This window comes from Lagenorhynchus albirostris, chromosome 9 (assembly GCF_949774975.1).
Source record: "Lagenorhynchus albirostris chromosome 9, mLagAlb1.1, whole genome shotgun sequence".
Taxonomy (NCBI): Eukaryota; Metazoa; Chordata; class Mammalia; order Artiodactyla; family Delphinidae; genus Lagenorhynchus; species Lagenorhynchus albirostris.
In genome coordinates this window covers 95498976-95517019 of record NC_083103.1, presented here as the reverse complement: position 1 = coordinate 95517019, position 18044 = coordinate 95498976, and the positions used below count along the sequence as shown (strand labels likewise).

The 18044-nt window shown below is 57.1% G+C and overlaps 1 protein-coding gene across 6 annotated transcripts in view; it reads left to right on the top strand.

Annotated features, from left to right (window-relative positions):
- Positions 1 to 18044, top strand: part of NECTIN1 (nectin cell adhesion molecule 1) — a 68254-nt gene that overhangs the window by 41995 nt on the left and 8215 nt on the right. For 3 of the 6 annotated variants that reach the window (XM_060160594.1, XM_060160599.1, XM_060160593.1), the window contains 4 exons: positions 9979 to 10329; positions 10964 to 11266; positions 11692 to 11809; positions 13241 to 13392. In XM_060160594.1, the coding sequence (XP_060016577.1) occupies positions 9979 to 10329; positions 10964 to 11266; positions 11692 to 11809; positions 13241 to 13392 (924 nt within the window). Of the gene's footprint in view, positions 1 to 6353; positions 9293 to 9448; positions 9673 to 9978; positions 10330 to 10963; positions 11267 to 11691; positions 11810 to 13240; positions 13393 to 18044 lie in introns of those variants that run through there. The other 3 variants (XM_060160596.1, XM_060160598.1, XM_060160597.1) reach the window with 2 other exon arrangements.

Sequence of the window (18044 nt, the reverse complement as noted above, 5' to 3'; positions counted from 1 at the left end):
AGTGCTGGGTTCAAAGGAAAGGGGTTGGGATTTACTTCACTGGGGGTTCCCAGCCCAGGAATGTTGAGAAAATAAGGAAGTGAGCCTCTGCTGGAGGTGCGGGTGCGTAGGAAAGGGGCTGAGCCGGAGGGAGGGGACTTAGGAGGAGTCTGGATTGGGGCCGGTGGGGATGGAGAACAAAGGTGGATTCAGAAGCATTTAGGAGCTGGCACCAGCTGCGCTTGGTGATTACGTGGCCGTGGAAGAGCCCTGTGTGCCCCGGCTCTGCCGTCGTGCAGCCTGGATTTTCCTGGCATTCCACTTAATCTGGGAGGTCTTCTTGGAGGAGATGGGCAGTATACAGAGGTAGAGCACCCGCTTGGTAGAGAAGTTCCAGAGGCTGATCCAGGGAAGGTGCAGAGCAGGGGCAGAGAGAGAGCTGGACAGGTGACATCCAAAGTGGAGTCCTCCAGGGACATGGGGTCCAGCACTCTCGTTTTACAGAAAAGGAAACTAAGGTCCGAGAAGCAAACTGCCCTACCTAAGGCCGTACAGAAAAAAATGACCAAGTAGTGGGGGCCAGAGCCCACCTCTCCCAATTTCCAGTAAGTACCCTCCCTTCCCACCACCCGGCCAGAGGAAAGGTGACAGGTACGGGATGAGCAGTGCAGAGAGGACCGAGAGGTGGAGCCTGAAGGCTAGAGACGGAGGGGGCAGAGCCGAGAGAGGCTCCCTGTTTCTGGGATGCCAGGAGTGGAGTCAGGAGCTGCTCAAGACCAGCCTACCCTGGGCTTTGGGGATGGGCAGCCAGTGTGAAAACAGGCTTGGAGGAGAGCCGTCCAGGTGTCCCTGGCCACTTGCTCCTCAGTGGGAGAAGGCAACACCCAGCTCCCTGATTCATCCCCAACCCCCAACCCTCCCTAGGGCTCAGGGAGAGATGGGACCAGAGCAGGCCCCACCGCCACCGCTCCCCGGGGGCTTCCGCACTGCCAGAGAGCAGGGCCCGCCCAGCCCGTCTGGAAGATCCCGGGCTTCCACTCTGGCTCCTTCTGGGGCTCTTCCCAGGCTGCCGCGCCCCCTCCTCTCCCAGGCACTGTGCTCACCCGCCCCAGGCGCCGGGCGCCAGCCCCACAGCCCATCATTAACCAGTTCCATGTGGGGAGTTGAGGAGGGTGTGCGTTAGCCAAGAGGAAAACATTGGCAGTTGCTGTGACCCCAGATGAGGGGTGGAGACGCCTGGGTTCGGACAGTAGCAATTAGCCCCTGGCTGTGGGATCATGGGATGTTAGCACCTCTGCTGGTAAGGTGGATGTGGAGGGGGCGCAAGGCTCCAGGACACCTGGGGCCGTCCCGATAGGCACTGCTCCCAGAGAGAATCCCACCAGGCAAAGCCCCTGCACTGCAGGAGGCCGGGGGGGGCATTAGTGCTGAGCTAACAGTGGCACCGGGCCGGGCTGCTCAGCCTAGACTCGGCCCTCACGCCTTCTTGCCATGTCCAGACCCAGTGAGGGGGGAGTGCTAGGGGTGCAGGGACGAGAGCTGGGCCAGCTGCCACTTCTCTGTTTCCTCACTGAGCCCTCTGCCCTGGCTCACCCCGGACCCCATCCTGGATGTAGAGGGGAGGCTGGAGGCTGGAGACGCAGCCTGGGCACTTGGGGAGCTCCAGAACTAATAGGGAAACGTGCCCAGGGCATAGACACAAGACAGGACAAGCTCAAAGGACTTCAGTGAGAGCCCTGCTCATGTGGGTTCTTGCTGGCAGAACGACTGGGTCCAGGCGACACTGATTGGGAAAATCTTCCCAGAGGAGGGGACCGTAGGAAGGGGATTCCTTCCGAATCTCACCCTCTACCTCACTAGCCTCTCCCCCGTGAGGTTAGGCCGTGACACCAGAAAGTGAGGAGCTAGGCAGCCCTGGGAGTTGACATTTGGAGAAGTCGCTGCACTGGGAGGAGGGGACCTATAACCTTGAGGTCCCTGTGCTGACTCAGCAGGGTTTCGTCTGGAGGCTCTCCCCCCTCCAATGGGTGAGTCATTCCCACTTACCACTTAGCTGATTTCTCACCGGATTTCCTGTTCCTTTCTACCAGTTCCAGGGCAGGGAACAGGGGAGCATCCCTGGAAAGCCCTCGAGATGGATCCCAAAGGATGCCGATTTCAGAGAGGCCCCTTCTGCAGGGCCCAGTGCCTCCCACCCAGGCCAGGCCTGCCACTTCAGCCCACCCGGGCAGAGTCTCAGGAAAGGAATGGGGCACCGAAGAAGAGGTAGCCTGTGCTGAATCCCCCGGCCCCGGCCCTCCCCTTCACCCACCACGTGGGCCCAGTCCCAGCCTGCTCGGCTAGGGAGAGAGGGGTCTGAGGTTTCAAAGGTGGGGACAAACTGGTCGAGGTGGGTACGGGGAGGAGAGCAGCCCCCGCTCTGGGCCACACCCCGCTGCGTGGGAACCCGTGGCCCCGGCCTCGGATTAGCTCGATGGCAGGCAGGGCGGGCAGGGCCCTGGGGAGCAGGTTTGTCGGCCACAGCTGAGGAGCCTTTGTGTTTTGTTGCTGAGCTGGGGCTTTTGCAGGTCCGTGACGTCTCGGGGGCAGGCCTGATGCCTGCCTTGTTGGCTCAGCACTTCTGAGGAGCCACGAAGGCAGCCCAAACTGCCCGACCCCAGCGCCAGTGGGGAAACTGAGGCACGTATGCACAGGTCCCCGGGACCTGGGTCCCAGACCCTGGAGCTCATAGGGTGGCCAGGGAGAAAATAGGCAGGGCATGAGGTCAGGAAAAGAAACAGACTCATTCTTTGGTATCCTTAGGATGCAAGAACTCCTCTGCTGGGACTTCCCTGGTGGTCCAGTGGTAAAGAATCTACCTTCCAATGCAGGGGATGCTAAGATCCCACATGCCATGGGACAACTAAGCCCCCATGCCACAACTACTGAGCACACGTGCCTCAACTAGAGAGCCCACGTGCCGCAAACTACAGAGCCCGCACACTCTGGAGCCCACACGCCACGACTAGAGAGAAGCCTGCATGCCGCAATGAAGAGCCCAAGCGAAGATCCCGCGTGCCACAACTAAGACCAGACACAGAGAAAAATAATTAATTACTTAATTAATTAATTAAATAGAATAGCATTTTTAAAAAAAGAATAAGAAACCTGGAGAGAGGAAAAAAAAGAACCCCTCTGCCAAGGACACAGGTCCCAGTGGATCTCTTCACCCTCACTCCCCACCGCCCTGGCTTTTTCCTGCTCTGTACATAGCAGCCTCCTGCAGGTGCCCCCAACCTTGGCTCCCACAAGTCCCTGTTTCTGACCTTGCACCTGACACGTAGTCACTGGACTCCAATGTGGGCTCCAGCCCTGGCCCCCAGCCCCTTGACCCACCTGCCCGCCAAGCCCCGCACAGGTGGCCCACAGGCACTGTGTCTGCAGTATTGTAACTGGTATTTTTGTGCCATTTCTCCACAGGAGCAATGGAGGCACTGAGATTACACAGGAGGGACACCACCCAGAATGAGGCCCTGGAGCGTTAGATTGAGAACCTGAGTCTATTTTTTTTAATTAATTAATTTATTTATCTTTGGCTGTGTTGGGTCTTTGTTGCTGTGCGCGGGCTTTCTCTAGTTGCGGCGAGTGGGGGCCACTCTTCATTGCGGTGCGCGGGCTTCTCATTGTCGTGGCTTCTCTTGTTGCGGAGCACGGGCTCCAGGCACACAGGCTTCAGTAGTTGTGGCACGTGGGCTCAGTAGTTGTGGCTCTCGGGCTCTAGAGCTCAGGCTCAGTAGTTGTGGTGCACGGGCTTAGGTGCTCCACGGCATGTGGGATCTTCCCGGAGCAGGGCTCAAACCTGTGTCCCCTGCATTGGCAGGCGGACTCTTAACCACTGCGCCACCAGGGAAGCCCCCCTGAGTCTATTTTTATGGCAGGTTAGGAAGAGCACTGGGCTGGGTCCTGCTGTTCTGTGTTCCTGAGCAAGTGACCCAACTGCTCTGGCCCCTTGTCTCCTCCTTTGTAAAATGATGGGTTGCATGGTCCATTGAGCTCCACTGTGCTATCATTTTGGTGGTCCTGGTTCCCACATCTGGGACAGCCTCTGCTTCTCATGTAAGAGGGAGCCTGTGGGGAAGAAGAGATGGTACCTTCTGTGAACCAGCCCTAGCTGCTTGGGGAACCAGAGAGAGTCTGTAGAGTACTCTCCAAGCCCTGGACCCTGCCAGCATCAGCCGTGACATGATCAGCTCAACCCAAGGTCAGACCTGCTCCTTCCCTCTCCCACAGGGACTTGCAGTCTATTTGGAGACGGGAGGATACAGTAGAAAACATGCTAAACACACATGCCAGGAAACAAAAAAAGGGTACAGATTCATGTTATATGCAGTTGGGCAATGAATAGACGTGTCAGCTAAGTAGGAGGAGTCCAGAAGGACTTCCTGGAAGAGGGAGACTAGAAGCACACATACAGTGCCTAGTACTGGGTAGGTGCTCGATAAATATTTGTGGGTTCTTTTGTTTGTTTTTCTTTTTTGCGGTACGCGGGCCTCTCACTGCTGTAGCCTGTCCCGTTGCAGAGCATAGGCTCCGGACGCGCAGGCTCAGTGGCCATGGCTCATGGGCCCAGCCGCTCTGCAGCACGTGGGATCCTCCTGGACCGGGGCACGAACCCGCATCCCCTGCATCGGCAGGCGGACTCTCAACCACTGCGCCACCAGGGAAGCCCTCGATAAATATTTGTTGAATGAAGTGCCGGGAAGGGAGGCCTCCTGCTTCATAAATGAGAAATGATGATGATGATGATGGTGATTGTGATGATGATGATGGTGATGATGGTGATGTTGATGGTGGTGATGATGATGATAGCAACTAACATTTACTGAGCATTTAATTTTGTGCCAAGTGCTGTCCTCGAGTTTCACATTTACTCGTTTAATCATTACAACAACTTTTACAATAGGTATTGTTATAATCCCCATTTTACAGATGTGCATCCTCAGTGCAAACTGAGGCACAGAGAGGTTAAGTCATTTGCCCAAATTTTCACAGCTCGTAGGTGACAGAGGGGGCATGCAAACCCACACTGTCTGGCTCTTCACAACCCACCATACTGCCTGATGGGGATGGGGACCTTCTCTTCAGAGGGTGGGAGGAGCTTGGGCAAGGTAGGGGAGACATAAGCATCAGTTTTCGGGCTGTCAGGGCTGGAGTGCTTGGTGGAGAGGCACGGACCAGCCGAGGAGAGGGGCTGTGTGGTCTCCCAGGGGACTCCCCTGCAGTGCACCCCTTCTCTCAGGCCTTCCAGAGAAGGCTTACAATCCACCTCGTCCTGCACAGAGGAGGGCCGTTCTCCTGGGTCCCTGCCCTCAACTAGCCCTTACTCACTTTTCAGTGGCGCCTGCAGCAGTCTGACCCTGGCTGTCAGAGCCACTGGGGTAGAGTGTGCCCTGCTCTCTGAAAGCCTCCCAACCTGCCCAATCTAAACAATGAGGGACATACTCCCCTCACCCCCGCATCCCCCAACCAAGACACGTGGATTGGGTTCCGGGTCCCTAAGCCTAAAGTGGGGGGAAAGGTAAGGGAGGGTCTTCAGCCCTTACCAGTCTTCCCAGCCCCTCCCAGTTCCACAACTCTAGGATCCCCGCCCTCAGTGACCCCACACCCCATACTCCAAGCGTTCCCTTATGCCCACCCGCCAGGGTCCCCTCACCGGCCCTGCTAACAGCAGCGGTTCTAGGTGCTTTCACCAAAAACATTTTTACTGCAAACGTTTTGCCACATAACTAATTGGCCATGAGGCAATTTTGCCATGAAAGAGAAAATAACTGGTTGACAGTTTGGTTTGACAGTTTGGTTTCAACTAGTTGAGATGCGCTAGCGTTTCTTCCAGTTAGTGACGTTACTGATGGCTTTATCAAGCTGACAGAAGATGATGGTTTTCCCCAAGAGTTGGTTTTGTATTTTGAAACACACTACGTTGGAGGAGAAAGAGGCCAAGGGCCTCAAAGGCACAGAGTTGAGCCTACATTTCCCATAGAACTTTTTGGAAAGCCTATCAATGGACGTAAGACAATGTGCTGAGAGCACACAGCAGTGCAGAGGCTCTCCCAATGCAACACAAAGTTCAGTTACAAGCATGCACCCTAGTGTTCGGAAACTGATACCTCTCTGAATGAAGGAAGACATTTTAGCAGAAAAGAAAAAGTTCGATACCAAATGAGGAGACGAATCAACAAATGTATAAAATAATATGAACGAAAGACTTGGAAGACAAGTGCTTACTGCTTAGACAAGTACAACCCACAAAAGAAAATCAGTTCTTTGCACGGTATTGCCATGCATCTACACACATTTTATTTATTTATTTTTAACTTTTGGCCGCATTGGATCTTCATTGCTGTGCGCGGGCTTTCTCTGGTTGCAGTGAGCGGGGGCTACTCTTCGTTGCAGTGTGTGGGCTTCTCACTGCGGTGGCTTCTCTTGTTGCAGAGCACGAGCTCTAGGCGCACGGGCTTCAGTAGTTGCAGCACACAGGCTCAGCAGTTGCGGCACGCGGGCCCTAGGGCACACGGGCTTTAGTAGTTGTGGTGCGTGGGCTCAGTAGTTGTGGCACACGGGCTTAGTTGCCCCTCGGCATGTGGGATCTTCCTGGACCAGGGATCGAGCCTGTGTCTCCAGCATCGGCAGGCAGATTCTTAACCACTGCGCCACCAGGGAAGTCCCTACACACATTTTAAATTCAAATATTTTGTATTTTGCAATAAGGTCTTTTTAATTTTGTTACTCACTTCTCCTGTTTCATTATAGCCTTTTTAATGTCCCTCATTTAAACTTTATTATTTTATCTTTTTCGGCAAAATTGACTTATGGACAATTAGTTATGCGGCAAGAAATGTGGCAAAGGCATCTGTGGCAAAGATGCTTACAGTGGAAATAGCAGACAAGGCTAACAGTAAGCTGTAGGCAGAGAGGCCCATGTCAGGATGCACCTGCCGGCTCCTCAGAGGTCCTCCCGCCCGCCTGCCCGCTCATCACGGGGGCAGAGGGGCAGGAGCCCAGGGAACCCACTTAGTGCGCAGTGAGCGGGCACCCAGGCACCTTCCTCGCTGCCCCGCCTGCCATGGGGTTGCTTCTGGGGGAGTCACACAGGAGAGGAGACAGCAGCCTCAACCCCAAAACAGACGTGGGATGGGGAGGGCCACCTCAGCCTGGTGAGGCGCTGATGAGAGGGGGCTTCTGGGGCACCTGAGCCCCTTGCAGAAGCCTCTCCTCCCCACGCCCAGGCCGCAGTCAGCCGTCTCCCCTCCTGGCTCACAGCTCTGCAGAGTGAGGTCACTGCTGAGGACGTGGCGAACGAATGTCAGCCTGTGCTCCAGGCCCTGAACGCTGCCTGTCCCTACATCCCCAGTGGGTGAAAGGAGGTGGGGTGGCAGCGGGCTTGGTGGGCTGTGTCCCATTGTAGGCCCCACTGTGCCCTGGTACCAATCCCAAGGTAGATCCTGGTGCCCACACCCCTACCCACCCCCCCACCGTGGCCCGAGCCTTCCCAACTGGCTTTTCCTGTTCCCGGCTTTGTGTGGTGAAAGTTCCCCAATTATACCCACATTATCTCAGCTGCTGGGCAGCCTCCAGCAGGCTTGGTGAGTAGAGGCTGGGCGTGTTGGAGGGAGCACCCACTTACCCTGCTGGAAGGCCTAGGGCTTAGCCGCTTGCCAACTGGCCAGTCAGCAGGAGTACTGGGCTTACTGGCCCACTGACTTCACTGTGGGACTGTGTCTGGGGTGAGGCCACAGCTGGGCTGGGCTGCAGTTCAGGGCATCAGACTGGCCAGAAGGGACCATTGGCATCGTGGAGTCCAGCCTGCTCCCTTACAGGGGAGGAAAAGAAGGCTCGGGAAGGGGAAGTGACCCGCCAAGGTGCCAGGGTGAGCTCAAGACGGAGCCGGGCTAGAAGCCAGCCCTCCTGACCCCCTGCTGGGTGTCTCCGGCATGGTTCTCCCACCAGCCCACAGTGTTCTTCACCGGGGACATGTCAGAACCCCCCAGACCGGCCAAGGGGACAGCTGGAGGGGTGGGGTGGTGGTACCCCAGGTGGACCTTGAAGGGCTGTGTGGACGTGAGCGGGCATAGAGGAGGGAACCATCAGGGAAGCTTTCAGAGCGTGGCGAGGGCCTAGCTTGGAGGGCCAAAGATATACTTATTCAGCAGGCATGTCTTGAGTGCCTACCGTGTGCCAAACACAGGGGATACCGCAGTGCCTGGAGAGACCTGGCCTGTACCCTCTTGAGGGGAGGCGTGGGGGCCAGCATACTTCACTGACCATGGTCTCGGGACCCTTCAGAAGAGTGTGGCCTGCTCACACCTCCATCACGCAGAGGCAGGCATAAGCCCCGAGTTCCTAGTCTGCAGCAGCAGACTCCCTTAGTGGGGGGCGCGTTTAGGCCATCCCTCGGGCTCTGGGTCAGTCCAGGGCCTGACACTGATGTTACTGATGGCACTCAATAAAGTAACTGAGTGAAATAAGCATGGAAGGACGGCTGATGACAGAGCTCAGGAGCGAGCCCACTGGAGTGAATGACTGAGCCAAGTTCAGAGTTAAGGAAAAGCTCAAACAGAAGCCACTCGAGATGGAATAAAGCAAAATCGGTCGGGAGACTAGAGGGAATTTATTCGTTCATTCGATGCCACTGATCGCTCCCTCCCTCTTGCAAACCTCTCCTCTCACGGCTTCCAGTGCCATTTGTCTGGCCACAAATATTTACTGAGCACCTACTGTGTGCCAGATAATGGGCTAGGCGCTGGGGCTCCAGGGATGGAAAAGACACAGGCGCTGCTCTGGAGGAGCTCACCGTCTGGCAGAGGAGAAGCCAGAGGTGTGAACAACCACATTCCCAGGCAGAAAAGAGCTGTAATAGGGTTGGGAGGATCAGGGAAGCTTCCCAAAGGAGGCGGCCTGAGTGGGATATCCATAGGTGGGAAAGGGGCAGGGCCTTCCAGGGAACGAGAGGAACAGGCCTAGACACGTAGCATCTACGGCTCTGTGCTCCTTGGAGGCTGGGACTGAATCGCTCATTGACGTGACTCCAGTGCTGATAATAGACTCAGAAATTGATACCTAAATGGGAAGAGGGAGAAGGAAACACAGAAATATGGCACGTTCTGAGCAGGGGTCCAGTCTGACCTGGTTGGAAGGCCTCATGTATGGAGAGACGTGGACAGAAAGGCAGGACCCAGGTGATGAGGACGTCAGATGCCAAGTTAAGACATCCAGGCTTGATTGTGAAGGCGAGTTAGAGCCAGAGAGGCTGAGCCTCGTGCAGCCGCCTTGCTGGGTAAGAGGGGCCGAGCCAGTGCACCCCAGGGCCCGGGCCCTCAGCCCTTCCTGAGTGGAGGTGGCCATAATGATGGCCACTGTGGGCCCCGGTGCTCCCCCAGCGCTTCCTGCCTCCTGACACTTTCTCATCCGTCGTACCATCTGGTTCTCCTAGCAACCTGTGAGCTAGAGAGGACTGCATTACCCGCCCCATTTATCAGACGAGGGAACCGAGGCCCGGGAAGGTGAAGCAGCTGGTGGCTCCTCTGCTGAGCCTCTGCTCAAAAAACAGCACATTCAACCCTCATCAAAAATAAGGGTGTGGACGGTATTTACTGCCATGGAGCGACACTGATGATATATCACTAAGTGAAAAGACAGTTTATGGAACAGATTACGGTACGCTTCTGATTTTGTGTAAAAAAACCGGATGGTTACCTGGATATATAGAGAAGAATGTAAAAGAGAACACTTCCTATCAGATGATCAGTGATATGTCTGAGTGGTGGGATCACGGGTTGTTGTCGTTTTCTTCTCAGTATATTTTAGTATTGCCCACAACAGTGTTTCTATAACAAGCAATTATTATTTTAGAGTCCGAATTTTTTAAATAATGACTACTGGAAAATAGAAGACCAGCGCACAGGGAGTTGGGGTGGGGGCTGTGGCTGTCCCTGACCCCCCTCTGCCATCTCCCTCGACCAGGCGCCCACACCCAGGTGGTCCAGGTGAACGACTCCATGTACGGTTTCATCGGCACGGACGTGGTGCTGCACTGCAGCTTCGCCAACCCGCTGCCCGGCGTGAAGATCACCCAGGTCACGTGGCAGAAGGCCACCAATGGCTCCAAGCAGAACGTGGCCATCTACAACCCGGCCATGGGCGTCTCGGTGCTGGCCCCCTACCGCGAGCGCGTGGAGTTCCTACGGCCCTCCTTCACAGATGGTACCATTCGCCTTTCCCGCCTGGAGCTGGAGGACGAGGGCGTCTACATCTGCGAGTTTGCCACCTTCCCTGCTGGCAATCGAGAGAGCCAGCTCAACCTCACAGTGATGGGTAAGTTGACCGGACCGCTCCTCCCTGCTTGGGTGGGGCCTGTGGCCTGGGGGCTTGGCCACCTTCAGTGGCCCCAGATGCGCTCCTTGGGTCGGCATGTGCTCTGGGCTTGGCACCTCTGGCCTCTTCTCACCAGGCTGTCTCAGTTCACTGGGGATGGGGGCTGGGCCTTCGCTGTGGACAGAGCTGAGGATCAGTATTCAGGTTGGAGCCCCACCGTGGGGCACTTCCCAGGTGGCCAGGAAGCAGGCAGACGCCATGGTAAGGGAGAGAGCCTCCTGGACAGAGCTGAGGATCAGTATTCAGGTTGGAGCCCCACCGTGGGGCACTTTCCAGGTGGCCAGGAAGCAGGCAGACGCCATGGTAAGGGAGAGAGCCTCCTGAGCACAGCAGGACTCCAAGAAGACTTCCATGTGACAAAAGGGGATACAAAGACTAGAGCAGGAAGGCTGCGGGTTAGACCCGAAGAGGTCCCTGTGAGAAGTGCTGGGAGGGGCTTCGGTGAAGCGTAGCTGACAGGCATGGACGGCCAGGGTGACCTGAAGCAAGGCCTGGCAGGTACCTGCCCTCCTGGCCTGTGTGTCCTTGATGAGGCAACAGAGCCAGACTCATGGCTGTCTCTGGTTCCCCGCAGCCAAACCCACCAACTGGATAGAGGGCGCCCAGGCAGTGCTTCGAGCCAGGAAGGGGCAGGATGACAAGATCCTGGTGGCCACCTGCACCTCGGCCAATGGGAAGCCTCCCAGTGTGGTGTCCTGGGAAACGCGGCTGAAGGGTGAGGCGGAGTACCAGGAGATCCGGAACCCCAATGGCACGGTGACCGTCATCAGCCGCTACCGCCTGGTGCCCAGCCGGGAAGCCCACCAGCAGTCCCTTGCCTGCATCGTCAACTACCACATGGACCGCTTCCGGGAAAGCCTCACCCTCAATGTGCAGTGTGAGCGGGGCAGAGTGTCGGGGGGCTGGGTTTCCCGGGGTGGGGCAGGCGCCGTGGTCCCCTCGCACCATCCCCACCCTCGCCAGCCCTCCCTCCTTCGCTTCTCACCTCTCATCACTCTCCCCACCCCTCCTTCCCTCACCCCCTTATCCTTCCTCTTTTCCTTCCTCCTCCCTCTCTCTTTCTGGGGGTTCTTCGTCCTCCCCTCCTCTTCCCCCTTTGCCCACCCTCTCTTTCCCCCTTCCTCATTCCCCTGCTGTTTCTGCTCCGAGGGTCCGTGACCTCCACCCTCCCTGTCATTCTACCCCCTCTTCCTGCTGTTTCCATGTCACTTCCCCTTCCATCCCCTCCCCATCAGAGCCTCCCTCACCCAAGTTCTGCTCTCCTGACCTCACCCTTTTCAAACATCACCTCTTGTCCCACAGACGAGCCCGAGGTGACCATCGAGGGGTTTGATGGGAACTGGTACCTGCAGCGGATGGATGTGAAGCTCAAGTGCAAAGCTGATGCCAACCCCCCAGCCACCGAGTACCACTGGACCACGTAAGTGCTGCGGGGCTGGCTGGTCGCTTTGCCAGGAACCTTGCTGGTCACAGGGAGGCCCACCCACCCCACCTCCAGAAACCTTGGGCAGAGAGGAAATGAAGGTCTAGGCTCAGGTGCTCGGTGAGAAGGGGAGAGGGGCCATGAGAGACACGCACACACACGCACACATACAGCCCCTTGTTTGACAGCATCAGGGTCCGTGGGACAAACCATTCTGCCAGGGGGGCTTCCCTTGTGATCTGCCTTCCTTCTGCTCCCTAATAAAGAATGCTGTGGTGATTCAGTTTGAGTCACTCCCACCCCAGCCCCCACTATTTATTTTTATCGAGATGTCCCCAGGGAAGCTGGCTTTCTGGAGGATCCCAGATCTTTCTTTGTTCCTTTTCCTTCTCTCCAACACCCCCAGATTCTCAGGGAAGAGGCAGCAGTCAGCCCAGAATGCCTGTGTTCATAGAGTGCTCGTCCCAAGGCCCATCCTCCCATTCTTGGCTTCGTGGTCTTTGGGCCTGGACCTCAAAGGGTCTAGTCTCACTCCACCCCGAGCCAGCTCTGATGGCCTGAGCCAAGGTTCCTCCCAGAGAAGAGCTGGATGGGACACACAGAAAGCAGAAAGACAGGGGCGTGGGGAAGCTAGGAAGCAGGTTGACATGGGTGGCCAGAATACGGCTGCCCAGATCGTGCCTACGTTCTTTTTCTAGGGAGTAGAAGGCACTGACATACCTTAACTGTTTGTTACCATCCACTTCCTGGAACCAGAAGTAGTTCCGGAGGTGCGAGTGGGCAGGGCCCTGCTTGCCAAGTTCAGCTCCGGGTCCAACAGAATAATAGTTTTGTGGCATGAAGGATCAGGAGGAAGGAAAAGGTCTCCTGTGTTCAGGAACCTTCTAGGACTCTCCCCCTGTGAAAAAGACCTGTGACATGCCCAGCAAGAAAATGAGACGGTGAAATGGAACATAATTCCTAAACGTGGGTCACATCTCGTTACCTGAGTAACTTGTTAAAATTCTAGGCAGTGACCCCAGTGCTGCAGCTTTAGTAGATTTGGGGTTAGGACCCCAGACTATTAACCAGCTACCCAGGAAACCAAGGAACCAGTGTGGTGGAAAGAACACTGTGCCAAGAGTCCAGAGCTCTGGCTAGAGCTCCAATTGTCACTTTCTAGCTCTGTTTCCTTGGCCTTGAACCTTGTTTCTCTTCTGTTAAGTGGAACCAGTATCTGCCTGTCCTGTCTGCCTGTCAGTGCTGTGATGAGCAAATGTGAAACACTGAATGATTGTTGTTTTTGATTGTTTTTACCCCTTCCGAGACAGATACTGCCTATTAACTCAGCCAAAGGGCTGATGGTGTTGAAGTCAGGTGGGTGACACAGGGGCAGCTTCTCGGGGCTGGAGAGTCATAACCCTCTGCCTTGTCTCCCAATCCCTGCAGGCTGAATGGCTCCCTCCCCAAGGGTGTGGAGGCCCAGAACAGAACTCTCTTCTTCAGGGGACCTATCAACTACAGCCTGGCAGGAACCTACGTCTGTGAGGCCACCAACCCCATCGGCACCCGCTCGGGCCAGGTGGAGGTCAATATCACAGGTAGGAAGCTGCCCCCTTCCCTGCCACTCCCCGCCTCTCTGCGCCCACCGCCTCCTCCACTGCCAGCATCTACCACCTATGGGCTGTGTCACTGTAGGAAATTTGCGTCTCCTCTCCCTGCTTCTCTGGTTCTCCCTTGAGCTCTAGCCACTGGTCTTGCTTTGCTTTTCTCTTTCCTCTCTGAAGGTTGTGTGTGAGACAGGGTGACCCCCCCGCCCCCGCCAGTCAGAGAGGGGCGGGAGGGAGGCTCCAGGAGGGAGGGAGGAAGTGCTGTTTACAGCAATGCTGTTTTGGGGGTGGGCGTGGTTAGAGCCTGCCCATGGGTCTGCACACCTGTGATGCTGCCTTGGTGGGGTGGGCTTGTGGGAGGAGCTCATCTCCTCCGAGCTTTGCTCCTGCAGTTCAGGAAACCTGCGTGGGCTGGAGGGCGAGGCTTACCTCAAGCAAAGATACAGAGGGAAAGCCAGGATAGAGCCCAAAGCCATGGTGGTGTGTGTGCCCTGCAACTGAATTGCTATTTTCCCTGCATTTTTCTCTCTCAGGGCAGATGGGAGGGAGACTCAGCCTCCTGACCTCTTAGAGCAAAGGGAACACAGGGGCTGGGATGTTCTGGGGGAGACATCACATGGAACGTGAAAGGAGCATGGGCTTCCGTGTCAGACAGCTGGACAAGCCGTCATCTGTAAAACGGGCACAGTATGACATGCCTTGAAGGCTTGTCGTCAGAATTTATATAACGTAGGCCAAGCACCTAGCACAGACCAGTGTGTCAATAAATGGCTCGTGTTATTATCTTGTCTCTGTCATTATCATTATTAATGGAAAGATCAAAACAAGCCAACAGAGGGGTAAAGTACCATCACAACTTCGCAACCAGGGTGTCTTTAACCCTGTATCTGAGCTAGTTCCAGGGTGAGAAAGTGACAGAAAGACCCTCCTAGGACAGGAAGTGACATCATGCTGCTACTGAGCTGGACAGGAAGTGACCTCAGAGAGATGTTGAGCTAGGTTCAGGGATACTGGATGTTGGCCGGCGGTTCCTGGCTCCAGGCACAGAGCTTGGGCAAGTCCTGAGGATTCACTAGCTCTGAGCCTGTTTCTCAGAAGTGGGAGCCCTCACCTGTGGGTACATTCAAGGCACAGCTGCTGATAAAACAGCCCGAAGCTGTCCGAGGGCTGCACCCACCTGTCCTCGGGGCTGTTCTGTCACCTCTGTCACCAGGGTTGGAAGGAGATGGAGTCACTTGTCACTTGCTCTTTTCTTCAACTCCCTGCTCTGGGCTCTCGGACTGGCTAAGGTGGTAGAAATGTCAGAGGGAACACACAGTTTTCAAGGCATGAGCCCGCTGTGTCCCCCTTTGCCTGGCAAAGCGATAGAGCTATTCTTTTCTACTTAACGCCCCCCTCTAAAAAAAAGAAATGTCAGAGGTGGAGCCTGGGGAAAGCTGAGACAGCCCCTCCCCCACTCTAGGGTCTGGGCGTTCCCGTAAGTTGGCAAGGATGGTAAGGCCAGTGTCACACACTTCTCGCCCCCTGGAGAAAGTCTGAGCAAAGCTCCGTAAGAGCCTCCTAGGCGCCTGAGCTCTGGCCATATGGCACATGAGGGTGAACAGTGTCATAAGGGAGCGTGACCACCTGGGGGGATGGGGGTCATGTGACGGACAGCACAGACTTGGCCTGAATGTGTTCACATACTGGCTCTTCCTGGCTGTGTGGCCTTCACCCCTCTGAGCCTCAGCTTCCTAGTCTGTAATACAGAGATCATCATACTTATCTCAGGCTTCTTTTGATCACACCAAGTCCGTATACCACGGCCTAGCACACAGCATGGACTTCCTACATGGGAATACCTTCACCCAGCAGTGGAGCACCAACGCCACCACCGCATCCCCCTCCACCACTCAGGCTCTCTGGGGAAACTGCTGATTGGGAAATCAGGAGCGGAGGCCAAGAAACCCTGGAGCAATGACCTCCCATTGATCCCACTGCCCAGCATGAGCGGACCGGCCAGAGGCCCACTAAGCTTACGGGGCTAAGTGGTACTGCCCTACCCCAGAGGCAGGTCCGGGACAGGAAAGTCAGGGCCTCCCTTCTCCCAAAGCCCAGGAGAATGCAAGACCACCGTGAGCGCAGGACTGCTCAGCAGGCAGCCACAGCAGGTCCAGGAGCAGGGAGGAAGGAAAGGGAGCAACTTCCCAGGCCCAGGCTGGGAAAAGAGAGGAAAGGAAGGTAGGGAAACCAGCGTGGAGGTGAGCCAGCTCCTTGGGCGTGTTTGCTCCAGTGGCGCCCTCAGTGGGATCTGTGGTCAGGCCTAGGTGGCCTTGCGGGGAAGGTGGGCCGGGGCCGCGCAGGGCTCCAGCTGGAAGAGGCATGCAGCGTGTCCTCGCGTGCTCCCCAGATACAGAGCGGGATGGGGGTGGTCACCAAAGCCACACACATGGGTGGTGAGAAGGGCCTTGCGTAAGGGGACTCTGTCGTTGACAGCCCAGTTAGGCAGGAGCCAGGGAAGTGTGATGCTCCCTGAATCATCGATGGGCCCAGGAGCTGTTTCACTGGCCGTCCCGAGGGAAGGTCTCTCAGCCCCCTCAGGAAGACTCAGCCAGGCGGCCTGAACCTTTTCAGAGCTGTTCGCTCTGTTCACTCTCGTACTCACGGGCAGCCGCCGACCCCACCAGCCTTCCTCCTGCATTGGCTGGTCTCCGGGGGGCACAGCCGTGCCCTGTGCTCCAAGCCCCGCTGGTCTGGAGGGAATGCATGAACGAGATGGATAAGTGGAAATTTAATTTTTCATTCTGGCCGTCGTACAGGTAATAGCTTTGCCCTGGGCGCATCTGGTGAGAGAAATGAAGAGCAGAGCAGAGGAAGGCGTGCAGCAGGGTGCGTGCCAGAGACACACGTGTGTGCAGGGCACACCTGCACAGACACACTTTGGCACAGGCTCCTTGGGATCGCAGATCCCGGAGGAGGTGGCCTTTGAGTTGTTCCTCGAAGGATGAGTGGTGGGTGAGCCGCGGCGATGGAGGAAGTGTGTGGGAGGAGAGTGGCTGGGGCCGAGGGGGCAGGAACAGAAGGAGCAGAGCTTCCTCTCTGTTGGCCACGGGCGCCTTCCGAAAGCAGCAGCGTGGCAAGGAGGGTGGTCGAGACTGAGCGCCTGGGAGGCTGTGTGGATAGCACCTGGGGGACCAGTAAGGGGCTGTATGTACAAGGAGTGTTCTTCTAGAGGGAAACGACAGGTCCAGGCTGTGGCCGTGCGACTGACAGCAGAAGAGACAAACCCACCGGAATTTGCAGATACACTTCACGGGGCCCGGGCCCGCAGAGAAGCCCATTTCCCAGGGGCGGTTTCATGGGGTTGGCCCCTAGTCACAAAACAAACCTGTGAGCTCCCCTCCGTCCTCCCTCTGGGGGCAACACTGAGGAAGGGGAGGGCTGCGAGGATATGGCCTTGACCAGACGAAAGAGGCCAAAGAAGGCAGCATCTGCCCCTGGGACTGGGTTTGTCCAGAGAAGAGTGTCCAGGGCACTCCCAGGAGCCAGGCAGGAAGGCCACCGGGGTGCAGGGTGTCCCCAGTTTCCATCTCCAGCGCTGAGCCGGCTCAGCCACCGGGGGTGAAGGCAACAGGGTCTGCGCTTTAGGCCGGGAGTCCTTCAGACCAAGGGCTGGTGGGGCTTGGAGGTCCATCTAGAAGGGAGGGCTGTGTGAGCCTGCGAGCGTGCGTGCCCGGGCGTGCGTGTGGGCGTGTGCCTCTGAGCGTGTCAACGTGCACAGGCGAGCAGGCGAGCGATGTCTGCGTGCTGAGTGTGCAGAAGGGGCCCGCAGCTGTGCTGTGGGCAGATGTGGCCGCCTCCGGGCCGCCCGTGGCCGCACTGAGGAGCCTGTGGGGAGGCAGCTGCGTCCACACCCCTGGGAGGATTCAGTTCCCCTCCACCGCGATGAGGCCCTGCCCACTGGCCTGCGCAGCGCACGGCTGCTGCAGCTGCAGGAGCAGGAGAAGGGCTTCCCAGAGCTTGGCCTCAGGCCTTCCCCCCTCCCTGGGCCCGCAGCACTGCACACTGGGAGGTGTAGTTCTCACAGCTTCCCGGCCTGGGCTTCTGGTACCAGAGCACCGCCCGCCCGCCCGCCCGCCCGCGGAAGCAGCAGGCGTGGGTTTGAGAAGCCCGAACATTCTCTTTGACCCCAAACCTCCTCTGGATCCTGGAACCAGCCTAAACCCTAACCCTCGCTCCACCTCCCATCCATCCAGAGCCCCCGTACTAGCCCACCCACCTCAGTCAGGAGACCCCCGGCCCCAGAGGAATGCGGAGCCTCCACGGCCCCAGGGGCCCAGCCAGCCTGCCATCCCCGAGGGGAGGCTGCAAGCCTTCAGCAATGGGGCTGGGCTGCCCCCTTCGTAAGAGGAAGCGAGGGGAGCCGGCCGGTCCCCCACCAGGAAGCGCAGATGACCCCACGGCCCAGCTCTTCTCTCCCACCAGCTGCGGCTTTGAGGCTCTGCGACCGGCACAAAGACGGAGCTACTGGCTGAATGTGACAGCTGGAGGGGTGGAAGGGGAGGGCGCTCCGTTCCACACCAGACAGCCACCTCTGCTTACAAATGAGTTAGGTCCCCACGTGCACTCCTTCTGCACCCTCGCTTGGCATCTCCACACAAGTC